Consider the following 19,348-nt stretch of genomic DNA (forward strand, 5'->3'; position numbering starts at 1 on the left):
CTGGATGATATGAAGCTCTGCAGAAGAGAAGTTAATTAAATTAAGACGTATTCAAAACTCCCTAACTTTTGTAGGTATCTCTCTGATATGTGTCAGGTTCTGTCCTCTGAGAGAGCTGCCCTGCTTAGGAAATATAATTTCACCCCCCCAAAAAAGGAAAAAAAGGAAAAGAATAAGCAGGAGAGACGAAACAGAGGGAATAAAAAATGCTTTGATGAAAAAACAACAATCCCCAAATCATCCAGCACAAATAACATATTTTTTGTTATATACAGTATGTATGTGTATGTTTGTGTGTGCATCCCCACAGTCATTCCTTTATCTATGGATAATAAAGAAATCATATAAAAATTAGAAAACAGTAGACAACCTTGTGCCCTGTACAAAGGATCATCCTTTAAAAGAAAGGTAGTGCAGTCTGATGTGATCAGAAGGAACATAAAATTTAAGATGACTATAGTTTTTATCCCAATGCTGGACAGTCCCATGATCATCTACCATCAAGATTATATAAAAATAATTGCAGTAATAGCAGTAGACTTATATACCGCTTCATAGGGCTTTCAGCCCTCTCTAAGCGGTTTACAGAGAGTCAGCATATTGCCCCCAACAATCTGGGTCCTCATTTTACCCACCTCGGAAGGATGGAAGGCTGAGTCAACCCTGAGCCGGTGAGATTTGAACCGCTGAACTGCTGATCTAGCAGTAGCCTGCAGTGCTGCATTTAACCACTGCGCCATCTCGCAAACAAATTTCAATAATAAGTCAAGATGTAGAAGATGACCAGGCTCAGCCTGGGGAGGAGTCAAATGTCATGAGTCCTTGCGCACTCTCAGGTAAGGAGCCGAGGTGGCGCAGTGGTTAGGGTGCAGTACTGCAGGCCACTTCAGCTGACTGTTATCTGCAGTTCAGCGGTTCAAATCTCACCGGCTCAAGGTTGACTCAGCCTTCCATCCTTCCGAGGTGGGTGAAATGAGGACCCAGACTGTGGGGGGCAATATGCTGACTCTGTAAACCGCTTAGAGAGGGCTGAAAGCCCTATGAAGCGGTATATAAGTCTAACTGCTATTGCTATTGCTATTGCTATTGATCTAAGTTCAGCCCACCTTGAATACCTACGTAAATCACACTTATTTCCCTTGACTGTTAGTAGCTCAGATTTTTGTAGAGAACTTACACTTGCAATAAATCTTTATACTCATTTGAACTGTGTGCATATCCTGATTTTGCCGGCACTTGACATTATTTATTTACCTAAACAGATAAACAGAATTATCATGGGTGGGTAAAACATAAACAAAAGGAAGCAGGAGTGACTTCTAACTTCTTGACTATGGGGATGTTGCAACAACCATGATTTTGTAAAAAAAAACCAACAACACTGGTTTAAATCTCAAGGAAATTTCAAAATTCATGACAATAGCATATAACAAAAAAACAACCACCTTTCTAATTCTGAGATGGATTCTGAAAATGTACATAGTGAGAGTGATTATAAAATTTGGGATAATTAGAGTTTGAATTTCTTTAAGAACACATCCTTCTTTCAAAGTGAAGCTAAAACATTAAATGTAACTCTAACACTGCGCATATTTACCGGCATTGAAAAAGATGAATCACTTGGATGTGTAATTCAGTTTTCATTAGTTCAACAATACAGCCAAATAAGGAAACAAAATATCCCTTAAAACTGTGAGTTGGTCTTCATTTTAAAGAAATTATTTTGAAGCTACTCCATATTGTCCCTCTACTTTGCATAAAATGCAAACAGAAGGAATGCTGCAAACGTGGAATGTTGCTAAAACTAGAAAAGGAAATTGTGAGGTTATGTTTTATTCCCTAACAATACTATACTGTATTGTACTTTTTCCCAATCACTGGAAAATTATTGTGCATAATGTGCATTTGATATGCCAACTTTCTTCCTTACATAAAGTCTGAAATGTTTAATTCATTCCACTTAGGGACAGTATTCCATTTTAAATATGTTTATATGAACACGTAGAAAATTTAATCAAGAATTTTCAATCATGGTCCAGAAGAATTTAAGGAGTGGGGGAAATTAGTTAATTTTATGTAGCCACTAGAATTTTGTTGCATAATTTATTTTGTTACATTTTTTTTAAAAAAATGTTGCATAACGTATTTTGTTCAATCTTTGAAATCTTTTGGTCTGCTTCATTAATATATCTGAAAGAACTATTAAATCTAGTCATGCAACATTTAGTCATATGGATTATATTTACTTGCAGAAACTGTTCTCCTGAGCTAGAGTGACACTGTTTTGGCTTGATTCCATTACAAATATTGGACTCTAGCATGAAACAAGTATGAAACGTAAGATATACCAGTTCAAGGCTTTCCTTGAAAAAAAATGAATATTGCTAATAATGATATGCTAGCAACAATGTATGACCTAATGAACCTTCTTCTTTGTAATCTACAAACATTAGTTTAATATAGAGATTAATCAAAGAAACGAATAGACAAGAGTTGAAAGATGCAGCAGCAGAACAGGTCAGAAGTTAGAAGAAGAGTGGATATTGTAAACATGGCTTTATGTTACAATCCAATTTATACCAAACATTTAAATATGTATATCTGTGTATTCCTCTTGGTTGCTTCATCCTAGAATGCTATTAGACAATATTTTACAATAAGTATAAAATAAAAAATACGTTTACATTTTTCATTTTGAATGTTATGAATAGGAGAAGCAGTTTGGTAGTGATTAAAGTGCTGACTGAGAAATAGGAAGAGTGTGAGTTCTAGTCCCAGTTTAGGCATGAAAACTGGCCAGGTGACTTTGGGCCACTTGTTCTCTCTCAGTCCAATCCACCTCACAATTGTTGTGGAGAAAATAGAAGACAGGGATTGCTCCCTTAAGTTATTTATGAAATAATAAGTGTGGAATATAATCTAATCAATGAATAGATAATTCGGGACAATATCTGAGTAAGAATTATAAAGTTTAAATATAACAAAGAAAGAGCTTAAGAGTATAAATCAGGTAATGAAATAAGGCACAAATTATGAACTAAGAAACGTCTATACCATTAGGTAAAATTTTGTTTAACTTCTATTAGATGCTGCCAGGATGAAATAATGCGGAAAGTCCCGAGATCGGACCTCCAGTAGGATAAGTTAATTGTTCAAGGATGGCAAGTAGGGCTTTTAAGTGATCCCGGATGACTGGCAAATCCTACAGCCAGAAAGGGAAAACAATTTCCTCTGCTGAACATTCCAAAGCAATCTTTTAAGTGGTGTTTTATAGATTACGCTCATTATTGCATTGCATAACTTTAATTGCAATACAGAGGCCAAAATGCAAAGGCCAGATTTCTGGCCACTACCAGTAACAGGTATTAAAATATAAATATAAATGAAAAACTCTACCTCCTCCCAGTAATTTAATCCATAAATTAAAATACATATTCCGGTTCATTCCTCTCTGGGATGGCCCAAGATGTATTCCATACAGTTACCCTAATTAGGCCAACGGAAGTGCAACATTGTTTTTTTAATTAGAAAATCACTTGGGAAATTGCCTGCAACATAAAGCGTACAAATGTGCAGGGCTCAATCCATCAGTGTCAATTATTTCCCTGCTGTATTTTTTGCTATTCGAGCTCAGCTGCAGACAGGCCAAAGGCCACAAGTGCTGAAGCCAATCTAAGCTAGAAAATAGGTGAAGGAGACAGATAATAGGTTGAATTTAAGTCAGTCTGTATCTTCATCATGAAGCTGTAATACTTTTGTAATAAGTAACGTAACATGGGCTGGATCCGAAACAATTAATTCAGTGGATAGCAGAATTTCCTTATGTGTTGTTTAACAGCTGCAAACTGTTCCTGGACCCAAGATATTGCATTACTGTACAATTTCTCTTTTCATCCCGAGCACAGACTGACAACCTCCCTAATATGTCATAGGCACAGTGTAGTTTGGCAACAAATAGAAATGGGGACATGATTAAGGTGACCAGATTTTCAGATTGGAAAAGAGGGACACCCTTGACCGGGGGGGGGGGGGAGGGCTTGATTAAAAAAACTTTTTTTGTCAAAAGGTCACCCCAGGACACTGAAACCAGAATAAATACGAATCTGTTGCCAAACAAAATTTTGATCACGTGACCATGAGGATGCTGCAACGGTCGCTAAGTGTGAAAAATGGTCGCAACGGTCGCTAAGTGTGAAAAATGGTCATCAGTCACTTTTTTCAATGCCATTGTAACTTTGGTCACTAAATGTTTTCCCCCTCCTCGAGACTCCTCACTTCTTCCTTCATTCCTCTTGCTGATCTACCTTCACCTTATCTGTCTTCTGCTCTTTCCCTCTCTTCCTTCCTTCCTCCCTCCTTCCATCCTCTTCTTTCCTCACTCACTCCCTTCCTCCTTTTTTCTCTTCCTTCCTCCTTCCATTCTTTATACGATATAAAATTCAATGAGGGTGAAACACACAAAATCTGGCAAAGCTGCCTTGCACCAACCTGACCTGCCCATAGAATAGCAGCCACTTTGAGACACATAAACCTGGTTTGAACATATTGCATCACAAAGATTTGCAAAGATCACATTTGCAAAAAGGAACATTTCTTGTAGTAAATACATTTTATAAACAATTTAAAAGTAAAAATCCCCCCAAAATAATAAAAAAGGTATTCTATAAATAAAAGAAATCCTTAAAAACCATTGTTAAGTATTACACCAGCAATAATTTATACTGTCACCATTTCAAACTATCATCAGAAATACGAATCTGTTGCCAAACATCAACATTTTGATCGCGTAACCATGAGGATGCCACAACGGTCGCTAAGTGTGAAAATGGTCGCTAAGTGTGAAAAATGGTCATCAGTCACTTTTTTCAATGCCATTGTAATTTTGGTCACTAAACAGCCATGTTCCTGACTTAACAACCACCATGATTCACTTAACGTGGCAATAAAAGGTCGCAAAATGAGGCAAAAATCATTTAACAAACGTCTCCCTTAGCAACAGAAATTGGGGGATCAATCCTGGTCGTAAGTCGAGGATTACCGGTAGCCAATTGCAAAAGGCAACTTTACTTGGAACAGGTGAGATTGTGCCCGGATCCCTTTCATGCCAACATATCCATCTTCTGCTCTTTCCCTCTCTTCCTTCCTTTCTCCTTCCATCATCTCCTTTCCTCACTCACTCCCTTCTTCCTTTTTTCTCTTCCTTCCTCCTTCCATTCTTTCAGCTTCATTTCTTTTGCCTATCTACCTTCTCTGTCTTTCTGCTCTTTCCATTTCTCCCTTCCTCTTTGCTTTTGTTCCTTTCTCCTTCCCTCCTTTCCTATTTCTTGCTTCTTCCTTCCTTCTGCCTATCTACCTTCACCTTCTCTGTCTTTCTGCTCTTTCCCTGTCTTCCCCTTTCCTCCCTCCTTCCCTTCTTTCCTTTCTAGTTCCATCCTTTCTTCTTTCCTCTCTCCCTCTTTTTTCCCTTCCTTCCCCCTTCCTCTTGCCTATCAACTTCATCCTCTTTGTCTTTCTGCTCTTTCCCTCTCTTCCCCTTTTGTTCCTACCTCCTTCCTTCTCCCTCCCTTCTTCTTTTTCTTCCTTTCTTCTTCCATCTTCCTCCTTCTCCTTCCATTCTTTCTCCTTCCATCCATCTTTTCTCCTTCCATCTTCTCCCCCCTCCCTTCTTCTTTTCCTCCCCCCTCCCTCCTTCCTTCCTCTCCTTCCCTTTCTCACACACAGGAAGGGGAGGGGGGCTATCTAGTCGCTTTCACAGCATAATTTCTTTATCTAACTTTTAAAAAACTGTGCAAATCAAACGAGATTTTCGTAACCTGCGAAGCACCAAGTTATATTATGTTGTTACAAATTCGCAGCTACTCCATTCTTTCTGATAGGGAACTACATTTCCCAAGATGCCTCAGGTCCTCAAAGCGCTGAACGCAGTTTTCAATTGACTCCAGCGAGGCCCGGTAGCCGCCGGCTGGGGTGGTTGTCAGGGCGATGCGGAGCGGACGCGCCGTTTGTTACTGCTTCCAGCAATCAAGACGGACAAGGGAAGCGACTGAAACGGACGCTGGCCGCAGGAGAGCGAGGCTGCTGCCAGCCGTTTCACCTTGCACAGCGAATTTGACTGGGTCCCGGGGCTTCTGCCGGGCGGCAGAAGCCCGGGAAGGCGAAAGGAAGTTTTCTTCCCTACTGAAACAGAAGCCGCAGCAGGAGAGCGAGGCTGCTGCCAGCCGTTTCACCTTGCGCAGCGAATTTGACTGGGTCCCGGGCTTCTGCCGCCCGGCAGAAGCCCCGGGACGCAGTCAAATTCGCTGCGCAAGGTGAAACGGCTGGCAGCAGCCTCGCTCTCCTGCGGCCAGCATCCGTTTCAGTAGGGAAGAAAACTTCCTTTCGCCTTCCCGGGCTTCTGCCGCCCGGCAGAAGCCCCGGGACCCAGTCAAATTCGCTGTGCAAGGTGAAACGGCTGGCAGCAGCCTCGCTCTCCTGCGGCCAGAATCCGTTTCAGTAGGGAAGAAAATTTCCTTTCGCCTTCCCGGGCTTCTGCCGCCCGGCAGAAGCCCCGGGACCCAGTCAAATTCGCTGCGCAAGGTGAAACGGCCGGCAGCAGCCTCGCTCTCCTGCTGCGGCTTCTGTTTCAGTAGGGAAGAAAACTTCCTTTCGCCTTCCCGGGCTTCTGCCGCCCGGCAGAAGCCCCGGGACCCAGTCAAATTCGCTGCGCAAGGTGAAACGGCTGGCAGCAGCCTTGCTCTCCTGTGGCCAGCGTCCGTTTCAGTAGGGAAGAAAACTTCCTTTCGCCTTCCCGGGCTTCTGCCGCCCGGCAGAAGCCCCGGGACCCAGTCAAATTCGCTGCGCAAGGTGAAACGGCTGGCAGCAGCCTCGCTCTCCTGCGGCCAGAATCCGTTTCAGTAGGGAAGAAAATTTCCTTTCGCCTTCCCGGGCTTCTGCCGCCCGGCAGAAGCCCCGGGACCCAGTCAAATTCGCTGCGCAAGGTGAAACGGCCGGCAGCAGCCTCGCTCTCCTGCTGCGGCTTCTGTTTCAGTAGGGAAGAAAACTTCCTTTCGCCTTCCCGGGCTTCTGCCGCCCGGCAGAAGCCCCGGGACCCAGTCAAATTCGCTGCGCAAGGTGAAACGGCTGGCAGCAGCCTTGCTCTCCTGTGGCCAGCGTCCGTTTCAGTAGGGAAGAAAACTTCCTTTCGCCTTCCCGGGCTTCTGCCGCCCGGCAGAAGCCCCGGGACCCAGTCAAATTCGCTGCGCAAGGTGAAACGGCTGGCAGCAGCCTCGCTCTCCTGCGGCCAGCGTCCGTTTCAGTAGGGAAGAAAACTTCCTTTCGCCTTCCCGGGCTTCTGCCGCCCGGCAGAAGCCCCGGGACCCAGTCAAATTCGCTGCGCAAGGTGAAACGGCTGGCAGCAGCCTTGCTCTCCTGTGGCCAGCGTCCGTTTCAGTAGGGAAGAAAACTTCCTTTCGCCTTCCCGGGCTTCTGCCGCCCGGCAGAAGCCCCGGGACCCAGTCAAATTCGCTGCGCAAGGTGAAACGGCTGGCAGCAGCCTCGCTCTCCTGCGGCCAGAATCCGTTTCAGTAGGGAAGAAAATTTCCTTTCGCCTTCCCGGGCTTCTGCCGCCCGGCAGAAGCCCCGGGACCCAGTCAAATTCGCTGCGCAAGGTGAAACGGCCGGCAGCAGCCTCGCTCTCCTGCTGCGGCTTCTGTTTCAGTAGGGAAGAAAACTTCCTTTCGCCTTCCCGGGCTTCTGCCGCCCGGCAGAAGCCCCGGGACCCAGTCAAATTCGCTGCGCAAGGTGAAACGGCTGGCAGCAGCCTTGCTCTCCTGTGGCCAGCGTCCGTTTCAGTAGGGAAGAAAACTTCCTTTCGCCTTCCCGGGCTTCTGCCGCCCGGCAGAAGCCCCGGGACCCAGTCAAATTCGCTGCGCAAGGTGAAACGGCTGGCAGCAGCCTCGCTCTCCTGCGGCCAGCGTCCGTTTCAGTAGGGAAGAAAACTTCCTTTCGCCTTCCCGGGCTTCTGCCGCCCGGCAGAAGCCCCGGGACCCAGTCAAATTCGCTGCGCAAGGTGAAACGGCTGGCAGCAGCCTCGCTCTCCTGCTGCGGCTTCTGTTTCAGTAGGGAAGAAAACTTCCTTTCGCCTTCCCGGGCTTCTGCCGCCCGGCAGAAGCCCCGGGACCCAGTCAAATTCGCTGCGCAAGGTGAAACGGCCGGCAGCAGCCTCGCTCTCCTGCTGCGGCTTCTGTTTCAGTAGGGAAGAAAACTTCCTTTCGCTTCCCGAATTTGACTGGGTCCCGGGGCTTCTGCCGGGCGGCAGAAGCCCGGGAAGCGAAAGGAAGTTTTCTTCCCTACTGAAACAGAAGCCGCAGCAGGAGAGCAGGGCTGCTGCCGGCCGTTTCACCTCGCGCAGCAAATTTGCACTGGGTCCCGGGGCTTCTGCCGGGCGGCGGGATCCCCGCACGACGTTCTGTGCGGGCGGCAGCCGCTGCGCCCATGCTCTCGGAGGCGGCGATCCCATTCACAAAGAGGCAGCTCCTCGTGGGCGCAGCGCCTGCCGCCCGCACAGAGTGAATTTAATTGGGATCGCCTGCGACCGCGAGGACCCCTACACAAATGGATTCCTCACGGCCGCAGGCGATCCCAATTCACTCAGCCAGGGTGGGCAATTTCTGCACGAATGGACTACTCCTCGCGGCCGCAGGAGAGGGAGGAGGAGGGGGCAGCCGAGCCGCCCGACTCCTGCACGAACGGAGTATTCCTCGCGGCCGCAGGCGATCCCAATTCACTCAGCCAGGGCGGGCAATTTCTGCACGAACGGACTACTCCTCGCGGCCGCAGGAGAGGGAGGAGGGGGGGCAGCCGAGCCGCCCGCACAGAGTGAATTCAATTGGGATCGCCTGCGGCCGCGAGGACTCCTACACGAACGGAGTATTCCTCGCGGCCGCAGGCGATCCCAATTCACTCAGCCAGGGCGGGCAATTTCTGCACGAACGGACTACTCCTCGCGGCCGCAGGAGGACAGGGAGGAGGAGGGGGCAGCCGCCCGCACGCGGTTCAGGGGCTTCTGCCGGGCGGCGGGAGCCCCTGCACCGCGTGGAACTTCTCTGCCGCGGGCGGCTGCAGCTGCCCCCACCCTCTCCTCCTGCCGCGGCGAGTGGAAAATTCGATTAGAATTAGATTACTCACCAGTCAGCGCAGCTGCAACCTCTTTCGTCTTTTGTAGAAAGGAAATGGAAACTCGCGCAAGCGTGCTGAAAATTTCCCATCCCAGCCAGCTCACTGATTGGCTGGAGTCCAGGCCAATCCAATCAGTGAGCGGGAGGCTGGGCTGGCTTAAATTTGTAGGTAGTAGGTAAAAGGCTAAAAGCACGCTTTTTTTGGCGCTCGCAGCTCCCGCCCATCAGCTGCTAGCTTGCTGGGCTGGCTCATCTGGTAGGATAGAGAACAGAACGATGAGCCAGCCCAGCAAGCTAGCAGCTGATGGGTGGGAGCTGCGAGCGCCAAAAAAAGCGTGCCTTTTAAAAAGGCGGGCGGGACGCGGGAAAATGCATTGGAAGGCGGGTGTGTCCCGCCAAAAGCGGGACGTCTGGTCACCTTAGACATGATAGCAGCACAGAATGTTGTGTGCAGCAGACAACAGCAGCTGAGGCTTTCCCAACAGCCTGAACTTGGCAACATAATTTTAATAATATATTCCCAAAATTTAGCTACCAAATTTTCAAAGAAGTCAGTGAGAGTCAAAGGACCATCTACTGTGAATAATATACTAGTACTAACTCCAAATTACATTTAAAAACCTAAGTGTAAAAATGTAAAAATCCCCACAAAGTCTCAGAACTGAATCCATACTTTTCTATCATGGCCACATTTGCATGCACATTTGCATATATATTCAGACCCTTAATCTCATCTTAGTTTTTGTTGTGCTATTGCCTTCCTTTATCTGGTATGGTTCATGGACCAGTGGCATGCTTTGTCTATCAGCAAACAGCAAGCTATAATTCATTCCTACTTTTTGCTACTGTAATAATTTACTTTGGATTTATTTCAATTTTTGTCAACAAATGTTAGTTTCTTAAGAAGCCGTCACAATGTGCTTGGATGTACAAAAGCAATTTCCATGAAATGGTGACGGTGTTGGCCCAGAAAGCAGGAGAGTGTGACTTCTAGGCCTCTCTTAGGCATGAAAGCTGGTTGGGCAATTTTTGGACCAGTTATCCTTTCTCAGCCTGACCCACCTCAAAGGTTTTTGTTGTGGGGAAAATAGGAAGAAGAAATATTAGGTATTTTTGCCACCCCGAGTTGCATCTAAAATGGGTGGGATAAAGTAATAATATAATACAACACAGAATATAAAATACTGACCATGATACTAAATGCTTTTGTGACTATAATAAGCTTTGAACATTAGCATGATACTAGATAAGTCTACATAGAATCAGAAATTTGATTAAAAATTGAAATTGATCCAGTAATTAAGGGGGGAAAATAATACAAAACTAGTCATTCAGACTATTCATCTGAAGCTTTTTCAATGTCTTCAGTACAATTTCAGGAAGTAACTTTCATCTACCAATACATTTGATGATGTTTTTGATTAAATCTCTACTACCCCCCCCCCCTTTGAATTCATTTAAACCTTTTGCCTGCTCATGAATACCGGTTGCTTTTTTTTCTTCTAAAAATGAGATTTGGTTTTCCCTAATCAAAAATAAGAAGAATAATTTTAAATAGCTATTTAAAGTTTAACTAAGGGATTTTCATCAAGGCCTTTTACTCTAGTTCTAAGTAGTTCTAAGTAGAGAGCACTACTTAGAACTAGAGTAAAAGGCCTTGATGAAAATCCATCCAGCTCTCTCTGTAAAATGGTACTTCGGTGAACACATATAATTTGTTTTCCTTATGGAAAGAACAGCCTTTTTCAATATCTAACCTTCCCAAAATACTTCAGAACAGGTATTTCTAAGTGAAACTAATTGTTTGCTGATTGATTCTCTTTTCCCCAGGTGACTCTTTCCTCCCTCACTTCTGAAGTACAACTGAAACTAAGCAGTAGGGTTGTGCAGTGATCTGAATTTGAAAAGTCAAATGTGATTTTGAGTGTGAATGAGCACATATAGCATCTGCCAGAACCACTAAAAACCAAATGCTTTTTCCTGGGGCTCCACTTCAGCTGCAGAGGGTGGCTACACCCACCCAAGAAAAGATGAAGCTGGACAGATTGATATGAGCATTAACATCAGGTATGTAAGAAATGTAAAGAAGAATATTTATTCTCCTTCTTCCAATTATTCCCTGTATAGTAACCATATGCACCAATTATTTTAGAGTTGCAGCATAAAGATGCTTTTTCCAAATACTATTTTTTAAAAAGTATTTCCTACACTTTGTTTCCTCTTGTGAAGACTGATTCAATTATCTTTGTTCTATTCTTAACCTAACTGTATATGTTAATTATATCTTACTGCTAAATTTAAAGCAGGACATCTTGTGAAATCAAAATTAATGAATCCAAATTAATAGAAATGAGCACATTCACATATGTAATGGTAGTTAGCCACATAAAAAAGAAATACAACTTCAGAAAATGAATAGAGAAAAATAATTAAATGCTTGGCTCCCTTAAGGTGTGGTAGCTTTGCAATTAAAAGCATGAGGCTGAATTCTCCAGGTTAAACTTCTGTCCAATGACTCGTGAATATTGTCTGGGAAGTTTTCTTTTTCAATTTCATCTCTATGTTTAAAATAAAATATATTGGTGCACTGGATAAGATTTCTGAAAAACTACTGATAAAATACATTACAACAGCTTTATAGTCCTGGTGGAAAGAACTACATGCAAATTGCTCTAATATTAACAGAACAAAACGTTAGTTGAACAATACAAAATTCAATTGTGATGAATGTGTAATCAGTGGTGGGTTCTGGATCCTGTTGCAACCTTACCACCCATGACGCTCCAGCTGCTTGGCGGAGTGTCGTGCAGGTGCCATATGCTTCTGTGTGCATGCACAATGGCCAGGTTGGGTCAAATACAGGTAAGGAGGGCAGGTGAGTGGTGGGCCCTCTGGAGCACTGTACTGGAAAAGTACTGGTGCTCCCAGCAGGCACTGGTTCCCCCTACCGGGGCGTACCAGCTGTAACCCCCACTGTGTGTAATTCGTAAAGCTTCCAGAGTCTCCACTGTAGGGGGCCTAGATTTCCTTATGTATCACAGAATGTAATACCCACTACATCTTTCTTAAACTACAGAAAGAGACTTGTTGCTTGCATTGAAAATCTTTGAAGATGTGTCCACTGAGTTATATATTCACTAGAGTTATTAATAATTTGTCTTGTTTCAGTGACCATTCAAAGTTATGACAGCACAGAATGAGAGATATTTATAACCAGTTCTTAAAATTCCAGGCATCCCAGGTTCCCTGCAGTCACGTGATTGTGATCTGGGCGCTTGGCAACTTGCTTACATTATGATAGTTGCAGTGTCCTATGGTTATGAGATTGTCATTTGCAACCTTCTTTGCCTGCTTCCCACAAGCAAAATCAACAGGAAAGTGGTGGAAAAGCTTGCAAGTTGCTCTGCTAAATCGCTCATAGCCTCCCCTACCCAGCAGCAAATGCACACGCACATGGTCTCTCTCTCACACACACAACCCTACTGCACACATGCTGCACTTTGTGGTACACCCAGGCATCTTCCCCCACCTGGCACCAGCCACTTACCTGCCAGCCAGCTGGCTTATTTACAAGCCACCTAGAATTTGCTTAATTACCTGCAATCATTCCATAACAATAGCAAAGGGAAGTGCTACAATTGCCTTTGCTAAATGATGAAGTCATGCCATTTACAACTACATTGGTAGCAAATGAAAATTTTGATCTCAACTCCTGTTGTTAATCAAGGACTATCTATATAGTACAAAGTTAATTAATCAATTTCTTCCAAGTTCTCTTCAACAGACTTTGAAGACTGCAATAGGGAAAATAATATATAGAAAGCATATACACATATTTAACCAAGATGTGAATGGATGTCAAAGGTGAACATCTATTTCTAAGCAAGGAAACTATTTCTGTATAACACAAAGATGCATAACTTGTCCTGAAATACACAAAATACATAAAATAGCATATGAAAAGATTTTAGCTTCAGCTCAAATTCTATAGATAGACAATACTTACAAATTCTTTACATCAGTAATTCCTCGAAAAGCCTTCCTAGGGATGCCTTGAATCTGGTTTTCACTTAAGTCCCTAAAAATAAGAAACAAAAAAACAAATATTATGAACTCATTGAAAGTGACTGAATTTAATACAAAATATTGGCATAAAGGTGTGTTCATAACTGCAAATACCCGTGACATGAAGAGGAAGAATAATGAAAATGTTAACATACGTTTAAGAGGTTATGCACTGAAATGGTAGCTTTGCAGAACTTTATATTTTCAGAAACGACAAAAAAAACCTTGTTGGGACTGTTAATACAGAAGATACTACTATGTACCAACTACTATTACATAAATTACTATTATTTATGGATTTTAAAATAAATACTGCACCAAATAATTCTGAAATGTTTTAAATGTACTTTTTAAAGTCTGCATTTTTAACAGTTCATTTCTTTATTATCTGAAATGTGGCAATAAATACCTAAAACTGAAAATAAGAAAGAAAATAAGTAACTAAAATATAGTAGAAAGAATAAAAGAAGGAGTGATACTATTAGTATATAGATTTCAATGCAATCTCTACATATTAGTTCATAACCACTTCAGGTAGTTGCTAATAACACCATAAATGCATACTGCAGATTTATTAAAACAAGCAATTTCATAAAAAATATCATACTTTATTCCATCTTTGTTGTATATTAAAGAAATAACTAAGGATCATATTTTCTTCTTTTTGCTGTTTTAGCTTTTGTTATATCTATAGGAAAAAATCTCCATGAAGCTACATATTTTTACGGCATCTTTTTCAGAAGTTCTTCATTTGGTGAACTCCATTACAGAATAAAAATATAATGGAAAGTTATATTGTGGTTTGGCAGTTGTGAACTTTCAAATCAGAATGTGAACCTGACAAAATATTTCTCACCCTTACCCCCATGCAATTAATATTGTCTATGGCACAATTAATACATTCACAAATATTTAGTGTCCAATACCCATGAACAGAAGATTAAAAAGAATGTCAGCAAGTCCTAAAGTGATTAAGGATTAGTATTATATGTTCTTTCATTTAAAAATATAATATGCTTCATATTATTTTCTCTATCCTTTGTGGAATGCCATAGTCACAAGCAATAGCTTAGAAAAGCACAAAATAAGTATTCAAATATATGACAAAATGAAGAAAATTGCTTCACTATTATTAACAAGCATTGGAAATGCTCACTTTTATAAAATTGTGGAAAATCAAGGACAATACATTCTACCCAAACTTAATATGCTTTTTTAGAGATGTATACAATGTTCAGACATTCCAGATAAGTAGCATTCATTAGAATGCACTCTGAGGAATTTCTCCCCCCTTTGAAAGTGAATTCTCTATTGTGCCATGAACCTCAATCAAATTGATTTTATTGAATAATAAGCATTTTGGCTCTGAATGAGAGCACCACACAGAAAACCCACACTGACATGTTAGGTCATCTGGGGCACCAAGAGCTTTCTTCTGTTTTCCATCAGGCTGATGGTCCATTCAGCTCCCACCCCAAATGTCCTTGTCAAACTAATTCAATTTATACTAGTCATCTAGTCTACACCAATTCCTTTTGGTAGCTGTAATTGTTTTCTCAGACAGAGAGACAGGCACACAAATGGTACACATAACAATGCTTTATTGTTTTCAAAATGAGGTTTCCAAACATATGTAAGTACTTCAGGACTTCCCCTAGTTGTGAAATATTCATAGGGAAGATATTTTAACTTTCTGCTCATGTTCATCATTAGTGACACTAGAATATTAAATACTTCATGATAGGCCTTTGATCTCACTGATTCTGATCAGTATCACGATCTACTGAAAGCAATGCAAAGAAGCAAAAAGTTAAGTATTACAAAAATAATGTCTGAAACATTAAAGGCTAATAACAATCAAAGTAAGCAGCAAAAGGGAACAGCTGGACTTGAAACAGGAAGACACACATCCCTCCAAAAATTAAAATTATAACTATTATTTAAATAAGTTCCTTATTGCTTCAAGTAGAGTAGAAGGGCAAAGTTTTAGAGATTCTAGCATACACTTATTATTGTCTCTCATGGATGCATTCCATCTTCCTATTTGCAAGAAAATAAACTTTTTCAATAATAAATTAATAAATCTGATTGCAATTTGTATTTGCTTTATCTTTTGTTGAAATACTCTTGTCAGATTAACAGTGAAGCCACTCCAAATCTTCAACATTTATTTCATATATTTTTTCTCATATTCTGATAACCTAACAGTTTTAATGAGGTATTTCAACAGTATGTATTTATATCTGGCAGGTAATTCAATACAAGCAGATGATTATAAAGGATGTTGATTTTTACATGATGTTTGAAATAACTGCAAAACACATTATGGAGTGGTTTTATAAAACAAGGCAAGGTGTGTTTTGCCCATACAAATGTTTTTTGTTGTAGCTATACCAGTGCTATCACATCTCAAAAAGGTCCATTAGGAAACTGCGTGCAATATTTATTTATGATTAAGAAGTTGTGATGATTGTGAGTTCAAACTTAAATATTCATCAATATGCAGGACACTGTATAGAAGCCACGTATTAAAACAAAATGAAAATAGATATAAGTACTGTAAAAGATGCACTAAGAATAATTTAACCTGTTTCATAATAGGAAACATCTATGCACAAAGTAGAAACTAGAAAGATTACCATATTAGTTCTGTATTGGGCACAATTCTAACACCAACAAAAAATTATTTAAATACATTCACACTGTGACCTATTGCAAGCAGACTTTCCCTTTTATAGAAAAAAGCCATCAGTCAATTATTCCCACTTTGATCTTTTTAATACAACATCAGAGGATGTTGTAAAATTTGCATAAAAGCTAACCATGGATTGGGGCCACTTACAGTGTTCTGTCCTGTCAAGGATCTTGAACCTGGGGAAGATAATTTTCCTCCTTTTTGTGTGATGGGGAATGGGTGAAAGGAAGTTAAGATTATTACCATATTAGTGGCAAAACATCTATTTATTTATGGAAATCTGGGAGGGAATCTTCAGTGAATGGGAAGATTTTCAATGTTATTTTAAGTTTGAACAACAGTTCTATTAAAGGAACAGATTCCAGCCATTCTAACATTCACTGACTTAATCATTATGGCTAAATTTTCAGAGCTACGACTTCTGAACAATTGAATTCTCAATCTTGCTGGAGTCATTTGTGGATATGCTAAACATATAAACATCTTCTAAATCTGATTACACTACAGACTTTTAAAAAGACCAATTTCTGACACCGTAAATGTAAATTTCCTAGTCTTCTATCAACATACAGATTTCACTTAATGAACATCAGCTGGGTTAGCTCGCCATGATTAGTATAATATGGGAATTGTGGAGTTTATTTTATTTTTTCATATGGAACATACTATAAATTGAACAGAACACCATTATTTTTTTTGAAAATTTAGGAAATGTTGCTGTCTTTACAAAAAAAGCAGAAAGTGATCTACTGCATTCCTAACTACAGTAAATAAATCTAAAATAAAATCTTCACTTTTCAATATTAGTAGTCCAATATTGTAACCTAATAATGTTAAAATATAAATGTTCTTGTACATTTAGAAGCTATTCCCATTGCAAATGACTCCACACACACATACAAACATTTTCTGTCAACTGTGGACTTTTTTGGCTTCTCTGTAACTTTATCATGACAAATAATTACATCACAAAATGCACAGATCGTATTACCCGTCTAAGTCTTCCCATTGCAACTGCTCTGTATAATATGAGGCAATCTACTAAAATGTCCATTCCATTGATATGAGTCCATTTCATAAAGTATATTGAAGAACCGAAAATTAAACTGTTCATACATCAGAAATATTATGATTTCTTCAAAGCACAGCTCTAAGATTATGAAAGCATGGAATCTCCCCTTTCCTTCCTTCCTAATTTGTTTCCTTGTTTACATATATTTTAATAGCTCATATTATTATCATCAGAAAAGCAAAATTATTTCCTTTTACTCCATGTAAAAAAAAAGTATCACAATCTGCAATATTTTTTTCATTACTTGACTGTCATAAACACTAATAGTTTTACCTTTATAACTATGCAATACAGCAGCTGGAATAGGTCATGGAGATTATTTATGGCAACTATTCTCTTTATGCCCTGCATTCAACCTAAGGCAAGCTAATTAAAATCTAATCAGATTCTCCCAATTATAATCTTGATATAATCTCATTCATTATCAGCAAAATGGATTCTACTTAACATATTTCTTTTTTGTAAGACAGGGGATTAACACCTGCAAATGCAAAAGAACTAGCCTATTTAATAGTGATGAAGAAACAATAATCTACTAAAATAAAAAAAATGAAATACCTTACTTGATAAGAAAAAGCAAGTCTTGATGGATATTTGGCCTACTGCATACCACAAAGATTGTATAGTGTGATTAGATTCAGAATTTTCACTTACTGTCTGACCAAAAAAAAAGTGTGGGTGTGTTCTTGCCATTTAAAAGCATTAAAGTATCTCTTGACATTTCAAGGTTTATTCTTGCAGAAGACAAGGGCAAAACTCTGATTAATCAGCAAATGCCTTGGCTCAGCGCTCTGCAAGAATATTTATTTACATAACAGCACTTCCAAAAATTAACTAGACTCTCTTCTGAGTAGCTATCAAACATGTTATTGGATTGCAGATTGACAATGTCAGTTCACCCAATCAAATTAAGTATTAAAAAAGAAGAAACTGAGAGTTGGTAAGGGAAATGGAGACTTCACAGGGTGGTTGGGCTTATTTAAAAGTATTCATAAAAGTTTACATGTTTCAATTAGTGTTTACTTACTACAAAGTAAGTATATAGTAAATTTACTCCTGTATATAGGAGAAAAATAATTCCTAAAGAAGTAATTGTTCTCACCTCTAGAAAGATTAAATTGTACCTCTAAAATTAATCTATTTAAAACCTTTTCTGAATGTCAAAGAGTTACTTACAAAGAATTAGCATTCCTAGGTACCATATATACTCAAGTATAAGCCGAGTTTTTCAGCCCACTTTTTGGGCTGAAAAAAGCCACCTCGGCTTATACTCGAGTCAGTGAAAAATTTGCCCGAAATGGAGGAGAAAAAGGGGCGGGGCCATGCCGCTGGGTGACGCTCGTGAATGGCCCGGCGCCCCTGTGAGTTTCCCCTCCCTCTGTGTCAGTTTGCCACGCAGCGCGCACCGCACCATCCCCCCTCCTCACGTTCTAATGTAATGCAGGGCTGTCTTACGATTCCCCTTCCTCCCCCTCCTGCCGCTCTGCAACAATGTCCCACCTCCTCCTTGTTATGGCAAGCAGCCACATAGCGATGTCCCACCTCCTCTGGCACAGTGATCCAATGATAGGAATCACTGTGCCGTGTGTCATAGGAGGCGGGACATCGCTCCCGCGGCTGCACGGGACATCATTACCGGTAATGATGTCCCGTGCAGCCGCGGGAGCGATGCATTTCCCACCCTAGGCTTATACTCGAGTCAATAACTTTTCCAGTTTTTTGTGGTAAAATTAGGTGCCTCGGCTTATATTCGGGTCGGCCTATACTCGAGTATATACGGTAATATATCTTTTGTGAAAACTCATGTATAACATTCTTGGTTAAAGAGGAAACACTTTTTGAAATCTTGGAATATTAACCATAGAAGGAAGAAGGTTTCTGGTAGGTCCTTAAGGGATATGCTGTACTTAATAAGTCTCAAAAGGAGGCAGTGACTGGCCATCATGCCTGGGCATGGAAAGCAAGCAAGGTCAAGATATGATCAATCGTGTGAACTTAATTCATGTAAAAAAAGGACAGGGTTTCAATAGCAAGAATGTGCTTACCATCTTGAAATTTTTGATCTTCATGCCACACCATGAGCAGGCAGTATAAAATTGAAGTTTATATTTATGTATATTGGAACGGAAGTTTGACTATACAAGGCAATTAGATAATACATATCTATAAATTCAGGTTATGGTTAATCATGGTTTTGACCAATGTTAATCAGCTGGGATTTGCAATTAACAAGAGACCATTATGAGAAATAAAGGTTTGAAATGGTTTGTAAACTATGATTGAACTTTTATTTGCTTGATGTCTAAATTAACAAATCATAAATATGGTTTGTACAACAAATTTACATAAAATTTGTTTAAC

General features: G+C 40.9%; 1 protein-coding gene across 1 annotated transcript in view; it reads right to left on the reverse strand.

The window, feature by feature from the left end:
* Nucleotides 1–19,348, reverse strand: part of SLIT3 (slit guidance ligand 3) — a 506,804-nt gene that overhangs the window by 234,492 nt on the left and 252,964 nt on the right. Inside the window, 1 exon segment of the mRNA XM_032210926.1 lies at nt 13,162–13,233. Coding sequence (XP_032066817.1) covers nt 13,162–13,233 — 72 coding nt within the window.

The sequence above is a fragment of the Thamnophis elegans genome, chromosome 2 (genome assembly GCF_009769535.1).
Source record: "Thamnophis elegans isolate rThaEle1 chromosome 2, rThaEle1.pri, whole genome shotgun sequence".
NCBI lineage: Eukaryota > Metazoa > Chordata > Lepidosauria > Squamata > Colubridae > Thamnophis > Thamnophis elegans.